Below are 27,480 nucleotides of genomic sequence, written 5' to 3'. Positions count from 1 at the left end.
TCAGCTGGACTCTGGAGGAGGTGCTTCTTCCCCTTCTCCTATCACCAAGACTTTCTATACTGCCTCAGAGGGCCATAAAAACTCTCAGCAGTAAGGCCTGCCTGAAAAATTAGACTGGTTGGGGCTGTAGCCCTGGCTGGACCCCTCTCTGTCTTTCTGGCCATTCCTAGGTGAGAAACCTTTGCCATGTATTTAGGCCACCATGAAGTTGTAATTCACCTCAGTCTTTTTTTTTTTTTTTTTCTCTTTTGATTTTATTAGACACTCTCTGTATTTACATTTGAAATGTTATCCCCTTCCTTCCCTCTCCCAGCCCCCCTCCTATCCTCCCTCCCCCTCCACTTGTCTCCACAAAGGTGCACTCACTCCTAATCATCCTCTCCACCACAATGCCTTGGCATTCCCCTACACTGGAGAAACATGCCCTTCCTGGACCAAAGGCCTCTTCTCTCACTGATGCCAAACCCTGCTATCTTCTGTTACATATGCAACTGGAGCCATAGGTCTTTCAATGTGTGCCCAATGGTTGGTGTTTTAGTCCATGGAAGTTGTGGAGGGTTTGGTTGGTTAATAATGTTCTTCCCATGAGGTTGCAACCCCTTTCAGCTCCTTTAGTCCTTTCTTTAGCACCTTCATTGGGGTCCCCATGTTTGGTCCAAAGGTTAGCTGCAAGCATGCTCAGCTGTAACTATATGACTCTGGTAGAACCCCTGAGGAGGCATCCCTATCTGATTCCTGCCAATAAGTACTTTTTCTCATCAGCAATAGTGGTTGGGTTTGGTGGCTGCATATGGGGTGGATCCCAAGGTGAGGCAGCTTCTGAATAATCTTTTCTTCAATCTCTGCTCCTCTATTTGACCTTGTATTTCCTCCCATGAGCGTTTTGTTCTCCCTTCTAAGAAGGACTGAGGCATCCACATTTTGGCCTTCCTTTTTTTTGAGCTTCACAAGATCTGTGAATTGTTTCTTGGTATTCAGAGCTTTCTGGGGCTAGTATCCGCTTAATGGTGAGTACATACCATGAGTGCTCTTTTGTGACTGGGTTACCTCACTCAGGATGATAGTCTCTAGTTCCATCCATTTGCCTAGGAATTTTCACCTCAGTCTTAATGCAAGTATGCAACCAATCTTGAAGGAAACTTCCAAAAGTTTTTAATTACTTTGTGTGTGTGTGTGTGTGTGTGTGTGTGTGTGTGTGTGTGTGTATGTGTGTGTGTGTGTGTGTGTGTGTGTGTGTGTGTGAAACTTCTATGTATGATACGGTATGCTTGAGATCACAGAGCAACTTGCCAGAGTTGGTTCTTTCCTTCTACCACATGGTTACCAGGGATCAAACTCAGGTCATCAGGCTTGGTGGCAATTAACTATAATGTCTGCATAAATCCTGCCTTTTAAAAAGTAATTTCTCTTAAATATTTAACCACAAAAAGCTAGTTATCACCAAAGTAGGGAATAGTGTCCTTAAAGAGGGACCTTCAAGGTCACAAGGCATTCAGACTGCAAATTCATCATATTTAAAGTGATAATTGGGAGACAAAAAGGAGAGGAGTAAAACTTTTTGTTGTTGTTGTTCATCTGCAGTTCAGTCAGAAATTGAACATATGTGTAAAGTAGTTTGGGGGCAAAGACTGTGGAGTTACTATAACATAAAAAAGCCAAGTGACATTTGTGTGCACAAGAGAATAGCTGTCCCAAGAGTATCTTAACACTCTACAGGACCATCCTCTCTGTCACAGGCTCACAGACGTAGATATAAAATTCTAATTCCAAGATTTGTGATAAGATCCAGGGTACCCTTTACAGCCAAAGAACCCGTGGACTTGACTTTACACTTAGCTGAAAGGCTGGTCAAGGTTTAAGTGGGCCCAGGATAACTTATGTTGACATAAGGCCTTGGCAATATCCAAGCAAGGCTAGTTTTGTAATCATTAAGCATGTAAGAACTGTGTAGTTTTCACTGACATGTCAAAGGAAAGCCTGGGATGTACTGCAGGAAGAGACTCCCCATGGGCAGTTCCACAGAGGATGGAGAGTGAGACGGTGAGAGAGCCTGAAGCTGCTGTAGAGATTCCAGGAAGGCAGAGGGGTCAGCAAAGACCAGAATGTGCTAAGGGAAGTTGTAGGTAGAGAGCAAAGCCAGTCTGACAGAGTGGCCTCCTGGACCATCAGCAAGGCTGCAGGAGTGGTGTTGCTCTTACTCACAGGTCCTTACAAGCCACAGTGTGTCTCAATCAGACACAGATTTAAGTGATGGCTTTGCTTGGTTTTGGTCTTACTTTGGGTTGATTTCTTACTGTTCCTATCTTTGGAATAAAAATGTTTGCATGTGCTTGTCCTCAATTTATCTAGGAAACATATAACTTTTGTTGTGACCTTTTATTTTTAAGGGGCTGAAAATTTAGTTTGCCATGTGTCTAAGGAGACTTTGAATATGGAATTTCAAACAATGTTGAAGCAGTAAAGAGTTCGTGGACTGTTGAGGATGAATTAGATGCATCATTGGATACCTTTTCTGGAGATGACACTTGAAGATATATAGTCTGGCGCCAATATCTGTATCAGTGGTTCTCAACATGTGAGTCACAACCCCTTTGGGGGTCAAATGACCTTTTCACAAAAGGTGTTGCATATCAGATATATACATATGATTAATAACAGTAGCAAAATTACAGTTACAAAGTAGCAAAAAATAATAATTTTATGGTTGGGGGTCAAGACAACCATGATCAACTATACTAAAGATCACAGTATTAGGATGGTTGAGAACCGCTGGTCTACATGATCTTAACTACAATATAGACATGTGAGACCCTGTCTCAAACATACACACATAGAAACAAAACAAACTGGTGAGAACAAAGGGGGAAAGAAACCCCTAATACACCACTTGTTAGGAATGTCAACTAATACCATCCTTCTGAACAACGATATGAACATTTTTCACAAACTAAAAATAGAACTACAATATTTTCTACCTGTACTAGTGTTTAGTTTTATATACCTGAAGAAATCCAAGCCAGCACATCAGAGAAACTTGCACACTTATGTTCACAGTGACACTGTTCACAATAGTCAAGACATAGAATCAGCCTTGATGCTCACCAACAGACAATATGGAAAATGTAGTAAAGACACATGATGGACTTGTTGGCTATAAAAGGTGGATTTATGTCACTTTCAAGAAAATAAATTGAACTGAAGATCACCACACTAAGCAAAATCTGCCAAACCCAGAAAGATGAATATTATATATTTTCTTCAATGTGAAAAATAGTTGCTACAAAGAGAACATGAAAGAAAGGGGACTATTAGAGAGAGAGGGGACAGTAGGGTGGGGAAGAACCAACAAGCATAGCTGGGTGAAGCGTCACCATGTAACATAATCAAAGGACATTATACTCATGTATGAAAATATTACAAGGACTCCCATGATTATGTTCAATTAGGATGTGATAGAAGTAAATAAAAACCAAAGCAATTAACTTGAGCTTTGTCATTACTGAGATACAACATCCCAGACACCCCTGGGCTTCAGCCTCTTCAGTTATCCCCTGGGCCTGTGTTTATGCTAGTTGACAGCACAAAAGATGCTTCCAATACTGAGAAAGCATCTCTTCAAAATCCAGTCACACTTACAACTGCTGAAAGCTGTCAGGTCTTAACTTTTATATAAACACATCCTTTTTCTCACATACAAGAAATGAGAAGTCAGTCAGTATTGTGCATGTTTGAATGTTCCTTCTGCCAGGTGGGTAGTTAGATCGATGGTGTTCACTGTAATGTAGTCACACATATTCCATCTCTGTGTAGAGTCCGATTCAGGATTCGTACAGGGTAAGTCAGAAGCACAGGTTCCTACTTTACAAGTGTTTCCTCTTTCATGTTTTCTAACTACTCTAACCATGTAATATGATGTTTAAGGATGTTCATGTATCACTAAAGAAGATAACAGATGCCTTTCTACTCAGAGGTCAATAACCATCCTCTGCCAAGGCTACATCTGGGTTAAAATGCTAAAAAATTAAAAACACTACAAATAAGTCAACATGCTGTTCAAGAAAGCAATGGAATCCATACTACAAAATTAAGCTGGCACACAGTAAAGGCCTTATATTCAGAGCAATAGCACTGCGCTGTAGAAAGGCAAACTAAACACTAGTAAATGAGCTACCAAACATAAGAAAAGACTTTTGGAAAACATATAATGCCTCAGAATGAAAAAGAAAAAAAGAAATTATAGCAAAGGGCAGAACTTTGTTGGACTTATTTGTACATATGTATGATCTGATGACATTTTTAGTCTGAAACACATAAAATGCTTTCCCTATCTAGTCCTTATTAAGCTTTATTCAAACCTTCTTGAGAGGGCACATGGTAAAGTTTAGATTTAATATTAGAAAAAAGCCAAAGTCAAGATTCACAATTTTATGAAAGGAATAAGTAAATATATCTCAACCATTTTATGGAAACAGTTTTTAAGTAGGGGCCTGGAGAGCTGGCCCCAAGATTAAGAGCACCTGCTTAGTCACATTGGTGACTGAACCACAATCTTTTTGGGGAAAAGAAAAGCAATTTTAATCTTCAATAATGTCTTCTCTGGGTTATTTTTACCGAGTTTGTAGCAAATATCTTACTGTTATTACACTGTTAGACCTTAAACTGATATGTTGATATAACATTCAGCAAGGTGATTATAATTACATTCTAAATTGTTACGTATTTCCAGCCATTAGGGGAAAGAACAGGAAATTAAATGTAGTAGTTTCTTTTTTAGTATGTTATAGAAGCTCTTAAATAACTTAATTATATGCTTAGGTACATCCAGGGATATTATTATGATAAGTATTTTATGAAAAAAGGGGCTTCATTTTGACAGAAAATAGGTTTAACTTTGTCTCATATCACTTAGCTCATATGAATGAAAGCATCTTTTATGTTTATGGGATAAGTGTCAGCAATATTAAATATATTTTAAGAAAATCCAATACCAAATAAATGAAAACTTGAATATCAGGGAGAGGATCAGACTTTCTCAGAAATGTGGTCTTTCTCTGTCTGTGCTGGCAGACTAGTTCAGCATGGCGGCTGAGCAACCCTGACGGCCTACTTCAATCTTTGAATCCCACAGTGCAAGGGGAGAACTGATCCCTGAGGGATGCCTCTGATCTTGCACACCATGGCACGAAGTCCCCGCCAACCCCCGCCACACAAGAAACATACTTGCAAACACATAAATACAAATTTTACAGAGGCTAAAAACAGTCACAGGCTCTATACAGAATAATTCCAGTGACAAGCAAAAGAGGTAAAATATTTTGGCAAGTTAAGATGAAAATAGACATACCTTTAGAAGAGCCAAAGCTACATGAAAGATTATATTCAAACCCTGCAACAGAAAATAAGTAAATAAATTAAGTAAGTAAACATCATGAGGATTACATTTCCTTTCAGTAGTTTATTAAGCATTTTCTCATGATATCCTATATTATTAACAAAATTCTCAAATTCTCTCATTTTTATTTATAATAACATTATGGTTGAATGTGAAATACTTGCGAAGGCCTAGTCAGTGGTGCTGTTTTAGGAGATAATGAGGCCTGCTGCCCACAGTGTTTACCTGGCAGGTTCAGGACAGAGCTGAAGGTTATAGGCCAGCTTCACTTCCAGACAGAGATCTCTTTCTTCACCTGCTGACAGTGAGCAGGTAGCCTTGTGCCCCTGCTGCCACAGACGTGGGTCCCCTTTCCCCGACCATGATGGCATCACCTTTTAACTAGTGAGCTAAAGTAAGTCCTTCTTCCCTTAACTTGCTTCAATTGGGTGCTCTGTCACAGAACTATCAATAAACTAGTAATTAAAACTTCTCTGACATACTTATTAAAATTCAGTCTTCTACTTAATACATAAAATTACTGTCTTTTATAAAGTATTTATCCTCTATCCATTTGTGGGTTATTTCTCTATGTCTAAGGTTTGCAAAAATGAAGTTCCTTGTTCAAGATTGAAAAGGGATGGTGATTTTTAAAATTATTGGTTGAATTTTCTAATCCTACTCTGGGTTTCTGGGTAGTGTGGATACCTTGACACAAAGCAAAGAGAAACTGCTGCTGAGTGGGAGACAGCACAGAAAAACCTGTACTGAGTACAAGGGATTTCCACTGCCTGCTTAGTGTTTGTGTGCTTTAGTGCTCACCTTGGGGGATGGGGCAGGTGTGTGTGTATGTGCTCTGCATAGATGCAGGTGGTAACTTGTAGTGTCCCTGAGAGACCCCCTTTCCCCCATTTTCATGAAAACCATGTAAATTTACAATAGTGAAAAACTAGTTCTGTGAAAGCCATATTGGAGCTGAAGGTAAACTGTGAGCTCAGTCCAGTGACAGAAGAGTTGTTGAACAATTATGGAGACAAAAGATTCCTAATTTCTTTTTTATATTATGTTTTATGTGCTTTCAATAAACAAGATAAAGGGATTACTGAGCAAAATTAAATAACTGTTGTTATGGTTACCTGTTACTTTCAATATGGAATCTACCTACTATGTTTTAGCATAAGAACAAAATAATAAACAATAAATAAGAGTATGTAAGCCAGGTGTAGTTGCATATAGCTTTAGTTCCAGCATTTGGGAGGTAGAAGAATGTCTATTAGTATTTATGAGTTGAAGGCCAACCCAGAGCTATGTGAGACTGTCTTGAAACAAAACAAAACAAACAAAACACACACACACACACACACACACACACACACACACACACACACATGCTCAGAGTACAATTAAGTGAATCTATCTCTTATGTCAGTATTATTTATTGTATCCTCTAAATTCAAAGGATTAAAGGGAGTCCTCCATTTAACTACAAGTAAAATCACAGAGAAGAAAAGTAGAAATAGGGGCATTCCATCCAAACAAGACTCTATTATTTGTTTCTATATCGAAAACACTCTCAAAAACATGGCTGGCTGCTTCCAGGATATGAGACAGTAACAACCCAATCTGCTGCAGAAAGAATAGCTCACCACTTCCCTCTAGTGATAGCAGATTAGGATCAGCCTTGTGTGCATGAAGAAATGGTTCCTTAACTGATCTGGATTCCAGTTCATAATGCAGTCAGACTCTAGCAATATCTTTGCCTTAAAGAACATCTACAACTAATTGCCCCAAACTGAGTAATTGCTCTAATGTGCAGATCATGGTGTTCCTGGGTGAGCTAGCCACTAAGTACTCACAATCCTACATAAATAAAGGCTGACAGTTGAGCACTCATTGAAAGAAAGACTGAATATTTGGTTATGATGAAAAGATAACCAAGCGTTCAGAGAAAGCTGGGAGCTTGTGAGAGATGCTATCAAAAGCAGTGCTGACAGCATTGGGGATACATGCTGAAAAGGTGATGTCAAGAAAGGGCCACATGGGTCTGGAGAAATGGCTCAGCGGTTAAGAGCACTGACCGCTTCTCCAGAGGTCCTGAGTTCAAATCTCAGCAATCACATGGTGGCTCACAACCATCTGTAATAAGATCTGATGCCCTTTTTTCCTGTGTCTGAAAACAGCTACAGTGTACTTATATGCAGTAAGTAAATCTTAAAGAAAGAAAGAAAGAAAGAAAGAAAGAAAGACAGAAAGAAAGAAAGAAAGAAAGAAAGAAAGAAAGAAAGAAAGAAAGAAAGAAAGAAAGAAAGGTAGAAAGAAAGAAAGAAAGGTCTATATGTAAATCAACACCTGGGTCATTGGGTGTGGGAGTGGAAAGTTATCAAGGGAGTGAAAGGTCAACAAATCTGTAGGAGCTGAGATAAGAGGACTCTACAGGCAGGAGGAGGAATGGGTGCTGGTCCTCTGATCCATCCAAAAGAGGACATAGCACCCCAGGAAGGTGTACTGACAAAAGAAAAAAAAGCACATAAAAAAATCAAGTGATGTGCATATATTAACCTGTCACCTTCAGCACTTTATGGCTTTTTTTCTAATAAAACTTTCTCCACAAATCTGTGCAATATTTATTATTGTTACCATTTTTTGAGCCAGAAAAACTGAGCCTCAGAGACACCACAATTTTTCAGGCTCCTAAGGCCAGGGTCAGAATTAGGACTGTCAGAGTGACACAGATCCACGGTGTTCTCATTCATTTCATCTTAAACTCACTTAGTAACATCTGCTTGAGGTTTTAGGCACTATTCTAGGTCAGAAGGGGTCAGCAAGGCAATTTCTTCCCTTGTAAAACTCTGGTAAGAAAAATTGAGGGTGGGTGGGTGAATGGGGAGCACCCTCACAGAAACAGGGAACTTCCGTAGGTATCTGTGGTAGTTAAGGATGGCTTCAAGTCCTTGACACTTCTCCCTCTAAGAGGCAGGGCCTCTGGACCCTCCTCTCAATGGGGTGACTATGTCACTGCTTTGATGACAGAAGACAGTGGGAGTGATGCAAGGCCAGCTTCTGAACCCTGGCTCTCAGGGACTGATCCTCTGCTCTCCTAGACTGTCACTCTGGGAAGCCAGTGTAGCACAGGAAGCACAGGACACTTAGACCTCCATATTCTAAGGTGAACAATGAGAGGTATGGTGGACCAGACAATGTTATTGGTAGACCAAGGATTACCAAGATGCTGATACATAAAAGAAGTGAATTGGATGTTCTAACTCATGCCACGTGAACCAAAAACTGGTCATACAGTTGAGCTTTCCCAAATCTTTAACTCACAAGACCATGAATAAAATCAATATGTGATTTTAATTTTAAAACATTCACTGAAATAATTTAACTAAGCAAATGTCTGAAAAAAATAAAAAACCAAACAGTACCAAGAATCTCTGTGTACTTTACACAGTATCACCAAATGTCAGTATGCTAACTAGATAACAAATAGACAGTCCCAGGGAGGATGAAACCTTGGCCAAATGTTTGGCATATGTCCCCCTTTTCTGATCTAGGATATAGTCCTAGCCCACACTTTAAATTCAGTTTCCCGTCTGTCTAGTCTGTCATCTAGGGCAGACTTCACCCTCATCTCCATGTCTATGGCATCTCTGAAGAATACTGACCAGTTTGTTTTTGTTTGAAAACTTTTCCTTAATTTGATTTCTGTGTGATTCAATTTAGGTTATGTTTCTGCACAAATACCACAGAAGTGACAATGTGCTCCTTTCAGTCATACCACCAGGAGGCTATGTGACACTAATGTCCCTCCATAAAATCCACCTGGTTCTGGTGTGACTTGCACAGTACACAAGGACCTAAGCAGAGGAGAATCTAGTTTGCCTTTCTTTGATAAGTTCCTCTCTTCTATAGTCTGCAATGCTCTCCATGTTCTCAAAAGACAAAGAAGCTGCTTTTAAACTGAAGTCCTTCAGTGAGAATAGGGCAGCACATCAGCCAAATGTTCACTGCATGACTCTTACTCTCTTTAAACACGTTAAAGGTCCAATCTTTTAGGACAGATTAATTGGAATTTGATAGGTAATTAACAAAAAGAGGTGATTTGGCGGTGAGGATTTTTCATGGGCAACCAGTAGAGGTCAGTATTGGAGCACTGAAAGTCAAGTAACTGTTTCCTGTTTCACAGGCCCTCAGAACAGCCACTGAAAAACCCTCATGGCCACATCTTCCCTGTTACTACTGATGACTAATATGATGTAAAATATACACACAGCAGGTGATTTTTACTCTCCCCTTCCCCCAGTTTTATAACACATTCACATTTATTATTTCCAACCAAATGAATAGTCAACTAAGTGTTTGGTATATTGCATATCAAACATTAAAAAAAACATTTTTTTTTTTTTTTTAAAGAAAGAGATGCATGATAAATTGGGACTAGCACTTTTCCTTTGCTGCACACAGGACTTTATTGGATGGCCACTCATTCATTCATCTATCAGTAGTTCCTCAAGTTATGGAGGACAGTGCCTGTCTGTATCTTTAAAGATACATACCAGTCATCAGGTGCTACTTGGAACAGAGATGTTTAGTTTGAGAAGGGTAATTCTAATTATATGACTGTCCCTTCCTATCTCTGTCCCTCCCTCCCTCTTTCCGTTTTCCTTTTCTTTCCTTCCTCCCCTCCCCTATCCTCCCCACCCTTTCCCTTCCCTTTCTTTTCAAATACCTATCTTAGAGCAATTCCACCTTTACTTCTGCCCTCTGTTGATTTCCTGTTACCTACAGTCTCTAGCAGCATGGTCTACAGAAAACAAAATGTAGTGAAAATTCTCAGAATCATGATATATTTTGAGCTCAGTCAAGGGACCTAAGTTACTTGTGCTTTGAGGACCTAAAAATTGCTTCATTCACTTTTACCAGCAGAAAGCTGGGGGGGGGGGGGGGGAGCGGCGGCGGCGCTTCCGAGATGCTTAGCACTTGCTGTGTGTGCCAGAGGAGGAGCTGACTTTATTCTAGAAACCAAAGTAAAGGTGAAGGGTCAGTGGCTTGCATATGCAATCTGGTATTCTTTCAGCAAGTAAGGTGGGGAGTGGAGATAGAAGAATCTCCTGGAAGCTTGCGGGCTACCTAGCCTCAGGGTACAGCATAAACATATGAGGCTCCTGCCCCATCTCTAACTCTGAATGTTGTTATCTGACTCCCACATGCGTGCCTGTATTCTCAAACACACAGATAACAAAATTTAGAATTTTTAAAAATTAAGAAATTCGGACTGGAGAGATGGCTCAGTGGTTAAGAGCACTGACTGCTCTTTCAGAGGTCAATTCCCAGCAGCCACATGGTGGCTCACAACCATCTGTGATGGGATCTGATGCCCTCTTCTGGCATGCAGGCAGAACATAATAAATGAATGAATGAATGAATGAATGAATGAATGAATGAATGAATAAATAAATTTTAATTAAGGAATTCAACTAGCCTTTAGTCTATTAGGCAAAAAGGCTCTGTGTGTTAGATCAGTGGTATTCAGCCATAGCTATTTATTAAAAATCACTTGGGGAAATTTTATACCATACAGAGGCAGATGCTCGACCAGACAACAACCACAATAACAATAAAATATTTCCCAGGAGCCATATAGCTACTTGCATTTTAAATGTTTTTTTTAAAGATTTATTTATTTATTATATATAAGTACACTGTATCTGTCTTCAGACACACCAGAAGAGGGCATCAGATCTCATTACAGATGATTATGAGTCACCACGTGGTTGCTGGGATTTGAACTCAGGACCTCTGAAAGAGCAGTCAGTGCTCTTAACCGCTGAGCCATCTCTCCAGCCTGCATGCTAGTATCTCGATATGCTCTCTTGTTGCTCTATTTCTGTGCCTCTGTGCATTATTAATATTTGGATGTATGCAATGCTAGCATGGAACTTTGGTCTTCACAAATACTGCAGTTTTTCCAGAAAACACTCACAAACAATAAATGTAACAGACAACATTCCAATTGTGAATGGGCATATGTACATAAGCAGTGTAGAAAATTGGCTCATGTTAGAAACTGGCTACATCATAACTAAAAGTGTGATTATATGAATGGTTTGGGGATCAGCACATCATGGGAAACTATTAAAGGGTTTCAGCATTAGGAAGGTTGAGAATTAATGCTTTAGATGATTTGCCAGCAGTAAGAAAATGTGTAATAATTATTTAGAAAGTTGTTGAAGACATGTAACTTCTATTAAATTTCACAACTGTGTCTATTCTGTGATCTGTCTTTGTGCATACATAAATACATTCTGGTAATGAGATGGTCTGGTACTTTAACAGAAACCTATGAACTGGCCACTCTAAAACCCACAGGAATGAACCTAGTATGGTGGTACACAGCTTTAATACCTAGCATTCCAGAAGCAGAGGCTGCTAGCTAGCATCAGGACCACTCCTGATAAACTTTCTTCCAAATGTTCTTAATCTCTACCCATAATATGTATATATATATATGTGTGTGTGTATGTGTGTGTATGTGTGTTCCAGGGAGTTGTTGAGATTGTGTAAACCCACCCCACAGTTACCTGGCACTATAAAAGGAGCTGCTTGTCCCCTCCTCTCTCTCTCCTCTCTCTCTCCTCTCTCTCTCTCTCTCTCTCTCTCTCTCTCTCTCTCTCTCTCTCTCTCTCTCTCTCTCTCGCTCTCTCACCCCATTACCTTCCCCATCTCTCTCTCCACGTGCTCATGCTGGCTTCTACTTCTCTACTCCTCTTCTCCTCTTCTCTCTCTGCCCCTACTACCCTCTTAATTCCCTCCCCGTGCCCTGAATAAACTATTCTGTACTATACCGTCATGTGGCTGGTCCCTCAGGGGGGAGAGATGCATCAACATGGGTCCGCCAGAGGCACTCCCTCCCCCATACCTCACCACACCTCCATAGAACATATCTCCCTCACTCTGTCTTTTTCCTAACAGAGACAGGCAGCATGATCTACCACAAGTTCCAGGCCAGACAAAGCTACGTAACAAGACCCTGTCTCTAAACAAACAAACAAACAATCAAAAAAAAAAACCAAACAGGTAACATACTGACATGCTTTAAACTTAATAAATATAAATATAAATGGAAGACTGGAATGTGTACATATTTCTTCTAGTGCTATCGATGGACTCAAACCTTCACACATTAGGCTTGAACGTGGTAAAAAACTGACAGACAATAATATGAAAGAGCACACAGTGGAAACAATGTAACAAAATCTCAAATCTGTGACTTTCAGAGAAAAGGAGCTGTTTGTACTATCCCATTGAAAATCCAGTTACACTCAGCATTTGCTCATCATGTCACCACCAAATTTTAAAGCAAATAAAATTTTGCTTGATTCCTAGGAAACCACATTACTTACCAGAGAAACCAACCACACACATGCTTTTCAAACTACACTTCAATGTGAAGCTTTAATGAAACAAAGTTATTTATACAAAAAACAGAAATGAAAAATTCTAAAAAAATAACACAGTGCTCTGATGAGCAGGTGGTTTTCCTGGATGAAAACATTTCTAAATTGGCAAAGTTCTTACTGCTACAGGCTTACATGTTCTTTCCCAGCAAAATCATAGTAAAGTCAATGATGTAAGACTACACTTTCCCAATATCCATCCAACCATTCATCCATCCATCCAACCATCCATCCATCCAACCATCCATCCATCCTTCCATCCATCCACATACATGTCAGGGATATCTGTAATCTGTAGACTATGTCCTTTAAAGCACAATAATTACCTACTCCATTTTCAGAAGGCAAAACAAAAAAGACCTTATAGATAATTTCAATTAAGCAATGTAATTGAAGGGGCAAACCATAACTTCTGGTTCCATGAAACGTGGATAGTCATTTGACAGCTTCCTGATATAGTTCAGCACACTGACACTGATACCATAAAATGGAAGACCGAGATTGTTCCTTTTATAGGAACCCACAAGAGAAAGCACCCACTGAATAGGGGAGGATCATTAAACCACTCACACTGAAGGAGCTTTTCCAAGAAATGTTGTTCTCATATCAAGAAAATATACTGGAAATCACAGGTCTGACTTCCAGAGAGGAGAAGATGTTCCTTTTTAAAGAAAAGATAGAAGAATCAGTTCAGTTAATTAGTCTGAGCTCCATAAAACAAGACAGAAAGGAAAATGTGACAAGAGTGGTATAGAACGAAGCACAAAGGCCTAATTAGTAAAGGATACCATAGCAACTAGATGATCCTGGCTGCTGGAAAATATCTAACTGCAGGAAAAGACACCAGAAATCCTGTTAAATCCATTCCCTTCCAAACATAGTAAACTAAACTTAATATTAAGCAGTTTGGCAGTTAAGTGTAGCAGTTCATTAATAGCACATTTTAAGTCAAAGCTTCAGAGGGCACCTATTACAGTTCATTTCTTTTTCTAGTTAGTTGGTAAGTGTCTCGGCTTCTCTCTGTGTAAGGTTCCTAAGTAGGTAAGTACGGAACACTGGTGAAAGTGGCAGGAGGGTTTGTTCAATATTTTATTTCTTCAATCCCATCCTGGAATATTCTGATTAAGAAAGTCAATAGGGGTGTGACCAGCTCTCCTATGTTTTAGTTCATTGCACACCGCCCTGTAGATTCTAACAGTGTAAAACAAACTTCAGGAAACACCGGTTGTATGTGTGTATGTCTTTGTGTCTGTGTGTCTGTGTGCCTGTGTTACTAAAGATGAACCCGGCACCCTTTTTATGCTAGATAACTGCTCTATCATTGAGCTATAGCCCCAGCCTCATTTCTGCTTATTTTATTTTTTGAGACAGGTTTTCTCTGTGTAGCCTGGCCACTCTGGAAGTCAGTTTGTATACCAGGCAAGCCTTGAACTCGGAGATCCTCCTGCATCTGCCTCCCAGTACTGGGATTAAAGGTGTACAACAACCACTGCCAGGCTCATTTCTGAATTTTTTAATTAACAAAAGCTAAAGAAGAACAAAGTTCTTCCCCACCTAACTTTAACATATACTTCTACTTTTCCTAGGTGTTCTACCACAAAGGTTTTCATCCAATGCATACTCACTTATCAATAAATCTTGGCGTGGGCCCCGAGGCACCGCAGTCCTCACTGCCACTGCTGCCTTGATCTCCCTCACAGATAAGCAGAAAATTGGGCTTAACAGGATTTAGAGTGTTTTCCTGTTCTTTGGAATGATTCTATTTTTTGACGAAGCACTGCTGCCTATTGGAAATGTTCTGTCTGTGGCTGGTTTGGCTTTTGTAATTGGTTTCTCACTTTCTCTCTCTCTCTCTCTCTCTCTCTCTCTCTCTCTCTCTCTCTGTCTCTCTCTCTCTCTCTCTCTGTCTCTGTCTCTCTCTCTCTGTGTGTCTCTCTCTCTCTCTCACACATACACACACACACTCACACACCCCTTCCTAAATATATCAGTGAGACCACACCATGAAGGAGGGCTCTACTGCTCACTGGACCCTGTGCTCTCACTACTTTCTTTATCTTGGTCCCAGCTTATACTTGCTCTATAGATAACTGTGCAATGTCACAGATACTTCCTTCACAAGTAAGTCTTGTCTTTCTCTCTCTTGGGAAATAAAAAGTTATGAGTTTGGCCTTTTTATCTCTGAATCATATTGTTTTTAATCTCTTTATAACTATGGGAATCTAAACTCTCTACACTTTAGGTTCCTCATAAGCTGCACAGAACTAACATGGCCACTGTAAGGAATACATGGGCTCTATGTAATACCTGACACACAGGTAAACACACATGTTCTAGGAACCATCGTGGTAATGTTTCTAAACTAAACTCAGAATTTTTATGTGGAATTTCACCTACCCAATGGTCCATGAGTTCTGCCATGTATTTTGAAGAAAGCTGATCTGTGTATTTTTTCTTTTATCCTTTGAGAACACTTATTCCCTTTCCCAGCTTAATAATATGATCAGGTCAGTAATTCTTTTTTTTTTTCTTTAAGAATTATTTATTTATTTCATGAATATGAGTACACTGCAGCTGTCCTCAGACAAACCAGAAGAGGGCATCAGATCCCATTACAGATGGCTGTGAGCCACCATGTGGTTACTGGGAATTGAACTCAGGACCTCCAGAAGAGCAGTCAGTGTTCTTAACCACTGAGCCATCTCTCCAGCCCAATAATTTAATCTTAAGAAACTAAATACCTTAGGACTAGGGTACAAACTGGCACAGTTTGTAATGTGTTGGCCTAGTATGCACCAGCCATTTTCAATTCCTGGAATCACATGAGTATACATGTATGGTGAGGCATGTATTAGTAATATTTAGGAGGCAGAGTAGGAAGGCAAAATTTGACAGCCATTCTCAGCTATGTGATTGAGTTTGATGCCAATCTGGGTTATAGGAGACCTTGTTTGAAAAAACAAACAGCTTGGGTCACTAGAAAACTGGAGGAAGTTAGCATCTCAGAAGAGCAAGTCAAAGAACAAAACATTGAAAAATTGACAGAGTTAAGTGTTTATCGCTTTTCCTTCCAGAAAATGATAGAAGTTCATGAGTTTAATCCTTGGTATTTATTCCTTCATTTCTAATTGGTAATATTTCCATAATCTAGTTGCACTATAGTTTGACATCAGTGGGTGTCTAACTGTCCTGAGCTAGATAGGATCATCGGATAAGTTTGAGCCTTCAAATGTCAGATCCTAAGTAGAAGAAACAGATATTGAAAATAAGCAGAGTTTGAGGAAAACAGCCAGACACCCAAATGCTGCCCAGTTCCCATGCTTCTAGCTCTACTATGTGTACTGGCCTCACATCTAATGTTCCAATGCATTTTTCTAGAATGTAAAGTCACAGTGCTTAAAGAACAATAATTAGATCTTGCACATCATTTACTTAACAATGTTGCTAGAGATTAACACTGTTAATAAGACAAAAATTCTACCACACACAACAAACAACATTAGTGCCAGTAGTAAAGACTAAGAAGTAGTGTGGGGTGCGATTTCAATGGCTATAAGAAATGGGCTGCCTGAAGCAGGAAGCAGGAAGCAGGATCTGGACCAGTTGGTTGTTGGTTGCTTTCTCAGAAGCTCTGCTGCAGAAATGTGTGCTGTGAGAGTTTGTAACCTCAGAGCAGCAACATTAGATTCTAATCATCCACTCCCTTGTCCTTTTTATTTTTCTAAAATAGACTTGGTTATCTTGGAACCCACTTACATTGATCCACCTGCCTCTGCCTCCCAAATGCTGGGTCTAGAAATGTAGACCACCACACTCAACTAAAATCTGATTCATAAATAATTTCTTTTGAAATAATGCAAAAGAAAATTCATAGAAAATAATGTTTCACTAAAATTACATCTGCGAAAAGGAAGGACTGTGCCAGGTATGTGACAGGAACTAACCAATCTGATCCTTACAACACTGCTTTTCTACTTGCTGTTGTATTTAATTTTTAAATATTATTTTATTTTATATGAGTGGATGTTGCACCTGCATGTACGCCTGATATCATGTGCTTACCAAAGAGGTCATTGAATCCCCTGAGTCTGGAGTTACAGATATTTGTAAATGCTAGGTATTGAAAATGCTGGATAAGGTAGATCCTGGGCATTGCACCCAGGCCCTCTGGGAGAACAGTTGGAGCTTTCTGTGCACTCTCTCCAGCCAGCCCAATAACCCATGTTTTAAACACTCTTCTTACACAAAAGGAATGAGAGGTGCTGAGAAACCAAGTTATTTTCAGGAGGCTGTGGCTGATAAAAAGCAACTTGAAGAAAAGGTACCCATGTAGACACACACACAAACACACACACACACACACACACACACACACACACACACACACACCAAAAACCCAAGAACAAATTAAACAAACGTATGTTGATTAATTATTTACTCTGGGTTGATAACTGCTACTCTAAGACCAAAACCACATGTTTCAAATAGAATTTTTTTGTTTTTAATTTTTAATAATTTATTTGTTTTGTGTTTGGGTATGGGGTGGTCATATACAAACACGTGAAGCCATGCATGTGGTGTCAGAAAACAGGGAGTGGGGGCCGGTTCTCTCCTTCTACCACTTGTGTCCCCCTGTTCCTCCTCAGATGATCAGTTTGACAGCAGGCACATTTACCTGCTGAGCCAAGTCACCAACCTCAATTCTGTCCTTTCTATTTAATCTGTTTTGCATTTTTCATAGATGTCATATCTATCCTACCCAGTGGTTCAGATTAATGACCTGCTTTTCACAACCAGCAGATGGCAGTATTAAGCAATAAAAATGAGAAAAGTGATAAAATGAGAAAAGCGATAAAAGCCACACAGCTAAAACATATGTTTTAGAAGAGGATTCATTAAAAAAAAAAAAAAAAAAATCCCCCAATTCAATTACAAACTGTAATATGAACACACTGTCATATTAATTTGTTTATGTTGTGCAAAAAATGCTTTATAACAACAACAGATAATTTAAAAGTCCTCCTCTTAGGTGCTTGCTGGCAGGAACCAGATAGGGGCGCTTCCTTAGGGGTTCTGTTCTGCCAGAGTCATGCAGCTGAGCATGCTTTCAGCTAACCATCAGACTGAGCACGGGGACCCCAATGAGGGTGCTGGGGGGGGGAGGGAAGGAATGAAGGAGCTGAAGGGGGTTGTGGCCTCACGACAAAAACAACACTGTCCACCAACCAAATCCTCCACAGCTCCCATGGACTAGAACACCAACCATTGAGCACACATTGAGAGGCCCATGGCTCCAGTTGCATATGTAGCAGAAGATAGCAGTGTCTGGCATCAATATGAGAAGAGGTCTTTGGTCCAGGGAGGGCACGTTTTCCCACTGTAGGGCATGCCAAGGCACTGAGGTACAGAGGGTGATTGAGAGCTAGTGCACCTTTGCAAAGACAAGTAGAGGGGGAGGGGAAGGGGAGAAGGGGAGGGGGTGAGCAAAGGGGATAACATTTCAAACGTAAATACAGAGAGTATCTAATTAAAAATTTTTTTAAAAGTCCTCCTCTTAGTAATTCACTAAAAATGAAGACATAAGTTACTTTTGATTCAGTATTGTTGAACAGATTACATAAGGAAACAAAAATCAATAAGACCTCCCCTTAAAAGAAAAAGTCTAATAATTTTTAGAAAATTTAGAAAAATTCTAGTAAAAGTCTGTTTAGAAGTAAAAACTTTTAGAAAAGGTATTTATTTAAAATCCTAACAAAACTCCTATGGTCCAGCAAAGATTACTAGAAGAATAAATACTAAAAGAGAAAATTAACAGAACTGAATTATTGTACAAATTCAAAGTAAGCATAAAAATTAGGATGTAATAAAAACATCAACAATATAACATGCCAATATACAAAGATAATTCATGATACTGGCCACTACAGCACATGGGAAATTATGTCTTTATCATCACCTAACTGTATTCCTAATTCCAGAAGGTCTCTTAAACTATCACAGACATAACAGGACTTTTGGAGACATGCTAAATCAAACAGCAGATTGTGAGCCCCTCTGGCAGGGCCCAGCAACCAGCAGACATGGTGTTAGAGACGATATCATTTTTGGAAACATAAAGTGCCGCTCCTTCCTCCTTCCAAACACAAAGGGAACATCATAAATGCAACTTCTATCAACATTATAAATTATAACAGAATCAAAGGTCAAAATGAAAATTAAAGGTAAAGTAAGGATAAGGTAGCATAGTTTGGCTGTTTCCAATGTTATATCTAAATTCTACTAAATCCTTCTTCCTAAATGGGAAAGTTATTAGAAATAAGAAATGGAAAGAGTTTCAGAAAGTAAGTAACAATAAGCAGGTTTCACAATTCTTTTCTAAGCAATATCCCCAGCTGTTAGACATGCAGAATTTTGGGACATAACATTTTCCTACAGTCCTATAGAAGTATTTTTTTTTGTAGGTAAAACTCAGCAATATTTTTTAAAAGGAAAGATGTCATGTATCCAGACTGTTCTGAAACTTGCTATGTAGCTGACACTGGACGTGGACTACTGATCTTGAGTCTACTTCCAGGAGCTGGGATGACAGATGTGAACCACCATGACTAAGTGGCAAAGCACTAGCTTTTCTTTATGTTCATGCCCTAATATCAGTCTCTAATCTTCCCCTAGTGCTGAACTCCATTATATACAGTGCCAAGTCTCCTAAATCTGTAAAGCCTTTGTCAAGCAACTTCCAGGCAACAGTAGATTATCCACGCAGGGTCCTAGACAGTCTTTTCCCCTCTTCTCTTTTCTTCTCCCTTCAGTATCTAAAATACTCTCCAGAATTTTTTATGTGAATACTGTACTTCCACTGTCTTTTCTCCTGTACAACTCCTCCTAGGCCTTCCCAATCTCTCACAACTCCATAACATGTCAGAACTACAACTTCTTTCAGCAGTTGGACACTACTCTAAATCCTATACAGCTTGTCATTTATGTAGCTACTTTAGAGCTAGTTCATTTTCAATTAAAGACTAGTTATGTTCTTTTATTAAGCACAACCACAGATCTATTTTTAAAAGAACAAGCTTCAAGTTTTCACCTGCCCTTATACAAACCCAGCTAACCACCTTTATACCTCTTCCCAAGCAGTAGTGCCTTCACCTGCCTCCGTATTCTGTTAACTGCATTCACTATAGCCATATTTATCTCTGAAACATCAAAGTAACACCTTGCAATTATTTGTACATTTTAAGATCATCCATGGGGGGGTGAGGTGGGCAATGAGGTGGCTCGGTAGGTAAAGCTGCTTTGTATACAAGCTCGGCAGCAATCTGAGCTTGATCCTCAAAACCCATATAAAGGTGGAAGGAAAAACAGACTCATGTGACATGTCTTAACCTTTACACCTCTCTCTCTCTCTCTCTCTCTCTCTCTCTCTCTCACACACACACACACACACACACACACACACACACACACACACACACGGCAGGGGAGGGAGAGAGAGGCAGAGAGACTGAGATGTAACATGATTTCCAATGCAGTTGGAATGACTCCCATAGGCTCATGAGAGGCTCTAAAGTATTGCCATTTGGTTCCCCCTTTCCCTGGCCCACTGCTCTCTGTGTCCTAAAGTTCCTACTTTAAGACACTTTCACTTGAGAACTTCAATGTGTGCCTCCACCATCCATAGGTAAAACTTCTAATCATCTCTCAGATCTCTGCTCCAGTTATTATCTAAACCATTTTCAAACTCCTAATCTAAAATAAGTTTTCTAATTATAAAAATTGTAGGTATCTGAAGATCCAGCTATTCCACTCCTGGGTATATACCCCAAAGATACTCCAACATATAACAAAAACACATGCTCCACCATGTTCATAGCAGCCTTATTTATAATAGCCAGAAGCTGGAAACAACCCAGATGCCCTTCAACAGCGGAATAGATACAGAAAGTGTGGTACATTTACACAATGGAGTACTACTCAGCTATGAGAAAGAATGACTTTATGAAATTCCTAGGCAAATGGATGGAACCAGAGAATATCATCCTGAGTGAAATAACCCAGTCACAAAAGAACACACATGGTATGCAGTCACTGACAATTGGATACTAGCACCAGAAAGCTCTGAATACCCAAGAAACAACTCACAGACCTTATGAAGCTCAAAAAGAAGAAAGGCCAAAATGTGGAAGCCTCAGTCCTTCTTAAAAAAAAGAAAGAAAGAAAAAAAATGTATATTCATCATATATTATTATGTAACAAATTTTGTGAGCTATAATAATTTTATTAAAAATAAATTAAAAAATAATTGTAGGCAATTTGGATTTTCCTATGATAACATACATTTTTGTATTTATGATCAATATGTCTATTAGTACATTTTAATTATTCAATAAATAAATGTGGTAAAATTCTCTTAAACCAGCACTTCTGGTAGCCTAGATGCTGAATTCATGAGTTACAAAGTCCACATCTTATTTTAAGATAGTCTAGGTTTTCCCTGGTGCCTCGTTCCTACTGTGAATCTTACAATTTTATATTACTATCCCAAATTAAATAATCATTGGTTTCCACTCCCTTTCAATCTCGTTAAACCTTCAGAGATTCTAAATTGAAGATTTAGCAACCTAATCTTAAAAGTCAAATTATCATAATAAATATAACACACGAACACTTTCTATGTATTTTCACCAAGTTTAAGAAACCACATCAGAAAAATGGCAGAAAAATCTAGTCTGAAAACCCTGCATAAATTGTTCACATGTTTCTTCCCCCACAAAAAGAGATTAAAAGAACCGCCACTGATGGGGAGGTGGCTCCCCAGGGACAGCACGTGCTGCCAAGGCGGAGGACCTATGTTCAAGCACTCAGACCCATAGAGCACGAGGAGAGAACTGACGACAGAAAGTTGTCCTCTGACCTTCTCACATACACCTTGGCACATGTGCCTTCCCAAAGTAAGTAACACACACAAGCTAAAGGAAAATTCACAAAAGCAATGAGCATATTATTTTATTTTGTGACCAGATCTCACTATATAGTCCTGGCTGGTCTTGGACTTGGCTATGGAGCTCAAGTAAGTCATCCTCCTGCCTCGGTCCCTGTGTGCTGGGATTATAAGCATGTACTAGCATGCTCAGTTCAGCATTCGTTCTTAAGGACACAGGGTTATTGGTCCTATACCACTATAATTTTGGGTGTCTCAGATACCTTTATAACACCATCAGCATTGCCCTGTGAACACCACGACTTTAACATTCAGCGGCTTCACTCCTATGTAACTGCACTACCCTAACTGAGGGATAAAAAACCCCTCAGATAGAGAGGGCTGGCTGTGAGGAAAGAAAGACAAGACTAACAGGCTAATCTCTTAGGACAGACACATTTTCTTGAACATGTGACAAAAACAACACAGACAAAGATGGCTTTACTGTGCAGCAATATGTAAATGTGCAGGCTTTAACAACAGACTGGTCTGCAATTCAGTGCTGTTCTAGTTTGGGGCCACTGCTTGTCAGATACATCATGTACACAAAATAATTATGTCAAGAAGACACCAGAGGGATTTTATTCATGTGCCTTGTATAGTGATAGCCTCAGACAGTAATACTGGGACGCAATAGCATACAGTCCTCAGCATGGATCAGAGGTGGTTGGTTCTTAGGATCAATGTTTAATCATTTTAGACTTACAAAAACAGCAAATTCCCAGACAGGCATGGTAATACATACACCATACCATCCTGCATCCAGTCTTTAGGAATGCAGGAGGAGAAAAGTATGAGTTTGAGGTCAGGCTGGGCTACACAGCAAGTCCCAAGCCAGCCTAAACTATATCATCTTTCCTCAAAAAACAAAGAAACACCGGTCAGGTTATGTGCCTGTTTGCCTTGTTGCTGAAGTACCAGAGACCTACCAGCATGTTGTTCAGGGAAGGCAGAACACAATCCAAGATAAGGGTCCCAGCCCATGTTTCCACAAGTGAAAGATAGTGAGGGGCTGGTACAGACGCTGTGGTTCTCAACTCCTGTGTACCCAGAGCCCGCTGGGGACCCCAAGGAGTTGAGAAGGGTGGACTGAGAGTCTGAGTTTTCCAGGCAGAAAAGACTATATGATTGGCACCATTCCCCTTTCTGTGATTAAATCTATTTATTTGACAACAAAATATAGATAACCAAGTTTAAAAGATCTTGCACTTTGGTATATCGGAGTGGTTTTATTAAATGTAAGCAGACTCATATAAGACAGGTAGTTCATTCAACTTGGGTCCAGGATTGGAATAGGATGACCTTTTTTGACTTCTCCCTACTTAAGATACACATTTTTGGGCGGGAGAGATGGCTCAGTGGTTAAGAGCATTGACTGCTCTTCCAGAGGTTTTGAGTTCAATACCCGGCAACCACATGGTGGCTCACAACCATCTGTAATGAGATCTGATGCCCTCTTCTGGTGTCTCAGGCACACTAGTTACACTGCACTCATACAAATAAAATAATTTTTTTTAAAAAAGAGAACTTGAGTTAATTTAGAAAAAGAGACACTACTAATGATTATAAACTTTCTTTAGCCCAATGAGTGTGAACATTTTAATAACCCCCAAATACTTTGTAATGGGAAAATGAAAACCCACCTTCATTCTGGCTGCCAAATCTAAAAGGTTTCCATTTGTTCTCCTAAATCCTCATGCCTGTTTTCAATCACAATTTGGTCATGCATTGGTGTGAAACAAATCAGATCAAGATAGAATTGCTGAGGAAGTTCTGCTGTTAAAAATGTGTGTCTGTTCTCTGTCAGCTTGGCTTTGTTGACATGCTCATGGTAACATCTGACCAAAAAAGCCTTGAAAAAAGTCAGCACACCATGATTTTTACTCTGGAATGAACACTGAAAACACAGCAACCAAAGAAACACTGCTAGATATTCCAGTACCATATCTATTTCTCTGAATTCATTACCTTCAACTATTATCTTAATTCTTAGAATCCTGCACACTAATGAATTCAAAGAACTGAAAGGAATACAATGTCTTACCCCTCCTCCGTGAAGAGGACCACACCTACATAACTCAGTAATCCCCCTGCTTCTCCCTCTTGCTCTTCACTTTCCTCCACAGAGAGGACGACATGTGTATATCCAACTCAGAGCCCTATGGACCTCACACATGCTGGGCAGGTACTCTGCCCACTGCACTACATACTCCCAGCTTTATCCCACCCCCTTTGCTTGCTAGTGCTATGGGCTCTCTGTCTCTCTGTCTCTGTGTTGTTGTCTCTGTCTCTCTCTCTGTCTCTCTGCCCCCCCCCTCGCACTCTCTCTTGTATGTGAGAGTTTTGCCTGAATAAATTCCTGGGCACTATATGATTACCTGTTGCCCACAGAGGCCAAAGAGGTGGTAAGTTCGGTGCTCTTAACTGTTAGGCCATCTCTCCAGCTGACATGAGTTTCTTAGGCAGTTAGTCATTGGATCACCCACAGCCATTAAGATACACAATAGCTTTATGTATTATGTTTGGATCTCTGCACACTCCATTTTGAATTCATTCATGTATACCCTGTGAGGTGCAGATGTAATTTACTCTTTTACATGTCAATATTTAGTTATCTAGCAATCATTCTTTGAGATAAATATTTCCTCATTGAATTGCCTTGGCACCCTGGCTTAAAATCAACTGACCTCTAATACATAAGTTATTTTTTCAACTTTCAATTCCTCAGTTAAGTACTATATAGCTATATATCCATGTACAGATATAGATATATAAATAACACATAAAGAACAACATCACAAAGCCAACTTGTTGATGTTCTTCATTGTTCTGTACCTAGTCTATTTCATTCTCTTTTGTGTATTTGAATTGGCCATATCTGTTCTAAAACCCTTAGTATAGTTCCCTAAAAGAAATATTGGAGGGGGGGAAGGTGGAGAGATGGCTCAGTGGTTAAGAGCACTGACTGCTCTTCCAAAGGTCCTGAGTTCAAATCCCAGAAACCACATGGTGGCTCACAACCATCTGCAATGGGATCTGATGCCCTCTTCTGGTGTGTCTGAAGGCAGCTACAATGTACTTAATGTAATAAGTAAATAAATCTGTAAAAATAACATTTAAAAAAAGAAAAATGGGGAAAGTACTGATTTCGTACTTTGTTGTAAGCATGTATCAATTATTTCAATGGCGTTATCAACAAGATTAAGTCCAAAATTCCTTTCTGAACTCATGAATATTTAATGGATATGTATTGAGTTGGTATAATTCTACAGTTTGCAAGATTAAAGTGAATGGAAGAAACTCAATTTGATTCAAAGAATTATCTGGTATCTAATCTACTGGAGATTTCAAAGCTGGAGATCTTTAGTAGGTAAAATATAAAGTTTGTTGGTAAACTTCAAATAAAACTCTGCATTATCTTTGCCAAAAATATTTAAAAGCTCCTCATGATGTTAAAGTCATTTTAAACACTTTTATGAAGAAAGATTCAGAGATGCAGAGTCTCCATGAAAAGGCCTCGGATCTGTCACTAGCCCACCGTGCTACCTGTGGCTAACGTTTCAGCATGGCCCACTTTCTCTTGCTGTTCCTACTTCACACAGAGGGATACAGGAGACTGCTCTTCATTCCTATTGTTCTCACACTAAGCCTACTCTAACTGAAGGAATGTCTGGCTGTCAGCAGAACAGTATTGAGATATATGTTACCAAGGGTCTCAAAAATGAATGAGGTAATTAGGTGTTAAAAGCAGAGAGAAATCCAACAGTAATATCAGATAAGTCAGGACTGCATTCTTTCTTCTTTTATCAACCCCTTTTTGGAAAATTCAAGTTCTTCCTTCCCCTTATAGGACTGAACACTTCCTAACTAGGATAAAAAAAATCTTCATGAAATAGTTGCTAGCAGCGATTCCTGAAATAAAGCCATCATCGTGGCCATTAAGGCTGTTTCTGACTTGTTTATGGTATATCCTGAGACCAATGTGAAGGCTTAACTCCAGGTCTGAAACACTCTCCAGTGTAAAATCAGGTCAAACTAAATAACGGAAGAGCAGGCTGCCAACCTCAGAAGAGGGAGCCTGAAGCAGAAAAGGCTGAAAACAGAAGAGAGAAGATCCCATGGGAGGACAAGAAGAGAGCTCTGCCGGAAGCACCTATGTACCAAGAAAGAGCGGCTGAGCAGAGGCTAGTGCTCCGTAAGAGCAGCGTGTAGCGAAGTCTCACAATGATTCCCTACCCCAGAGGGTTTCCTGCAGACCTTAATGAGTAAGTGGAACTCAGAAAACAGAGTCCCTCCCCACATTTTTAAGACTTAATAGTATGACTAATGAAGTAACTGTGGGTCTGTGATCCAGCTTTTAAGTTTAGACGTATCTGACATTAAGGGGATCTCAAAAGCGGCATTTCAAAAATTTCTGTGTAACTTACTACCAGACACAAACATAAAGAAACTATAAGAAAGAGAAGGGCTGGGGGTGGGTGATCTGGAGCAAGAGTTAGCACATCCTTGAATAGGTAAGCAGGCAGAGAAACATGTGGTTCTAAAGGCTGTTTTTCAGAACCCTGAAAACTTAAGTGTGTTTCAATGCTGACTTGTTTAAGTATGTTCAGTAATAGTTTCAGCTCATCATAATTTATTTAATTTTCAAGTTGAAAACTGTTAGATAAAATGTCTTTAGATTCCAATTAGTAATAAAAGGAAGAGTTTATAAACTGCTAGTTTAATAGTATTTAGGGCTCTACCACTCATCTCTTCACAGAAAGTCTTGTTACTACTAATAAATAAATAGTCTTAAGAAGATGTGCCAGGTAAAAAACCTAGAAGCTGGGCATCCTGGTACAATCCTGTAATCCATTCTTCATAAAAGTCTGAGGCAGGAGGACCATAATTTCAAGGCCTAGCAGGGCTAAAGAGTGAGTTGAGGTCATCCTGTTTTTAAAGTAGAAGGAAGTAGGGCTGGTTATTGATTGGCCATTCCTTCGGTCTCTGCTCCATCCTCATGCCTGCATTTCTTGTAGTCAGGATAAACTTTGGGTTCAAAGTTTTTTGTGGGTGAGTTGCTGTCTCTATCAGTCCACTGGGGTTCCTGCCTGGCTACAGGAGGTGGCCTCTCCAGGTTCCATATCCTCATTGTAGTGAGTTACAGCTAAAGGCACCGTCATTGATTCTTGGGCACCTCCCTTATCCCAGGTCTCTGTCTCATCCTGCAGATGCCTGACACCTGCTCACCGCTGTTAGTTGCAGATTTCCATTCATTTTCACGGCCATCTCCCATCTCTCCTGTCCTTCCCCACTCCTAATCCTGAACCCTATTCTGAGTAAGATTCACACTTCTTTGCTTGGGCCTTCCTTCTTGTTTAGCTTATTTTGGGTCTGTGGAGTGTAATAGGGTACCTATGTTTTATGGCTAATATCCATTTTAAAGTGAGTACCTATCATGAATGTCCTTTTGGGACTGGGTTTCTTCACTCAGGATGATGTTCTCAAGTTCCATCCATTTGCCTGCAAAATTCATGATTTTTGAAAATAGCTTTGATTTTAATAGCTGAATAGTATTCCATTTTATTTATCCATTCTTCAGTCACTATTAATGATACTCTGTTATGCTTGCAGATAGGAGCAAGATGTCCTTTGAGAGGTTCCACTCAGCAGTTGACTCAGACAGATAGATG

General features: G+C 39.6%; 1 protein-coding gene across 2 annotated transcripts in view; it reads right to left on the bottom strand.

Annotated features, from left to right (window-relative positions):
- The window catches only part of RABGAP1L (RAB GTPase activating protein 1 like), a gene marked incomplete at its 5' end in the record, with an annotated part of 560,236 nt that overhangs the window by 155,551 nt on the left and 377,205 nt on the right, over nucleotides 1-27,480 (bottom strand). For both annotated transcript variants that reach the window (XM_080920559.1, XM_080920560.1), the window contains one exon: nucleotides 5,345-5,386. In XM_080920559.1, coding sequence (XP_080776685.1) covers nucleotides 5,345-5,386 — 42 coding nt within the window. The remainder of the gene's footprint in view (nucleotides 1-5,344; nucleotides 5,387-27,480) is intronic.

This window comes from Micromys minutus (genome assembly GCF_963924665.1).
Source record: "Micromys minutus genome assembly, chromosome: 1".
Classification (NCBI taxonomy): domain Eukaryota; kingdom Metazoa; phylum Chordata; class Mammalia; order Rodentia; family Muridae; genus Micromys; species Micromys minutus.
Note: the sequence above shows the minus strand (reverse complement) of the source record. Positions and strands in the feature narration are given on the sequence as shown.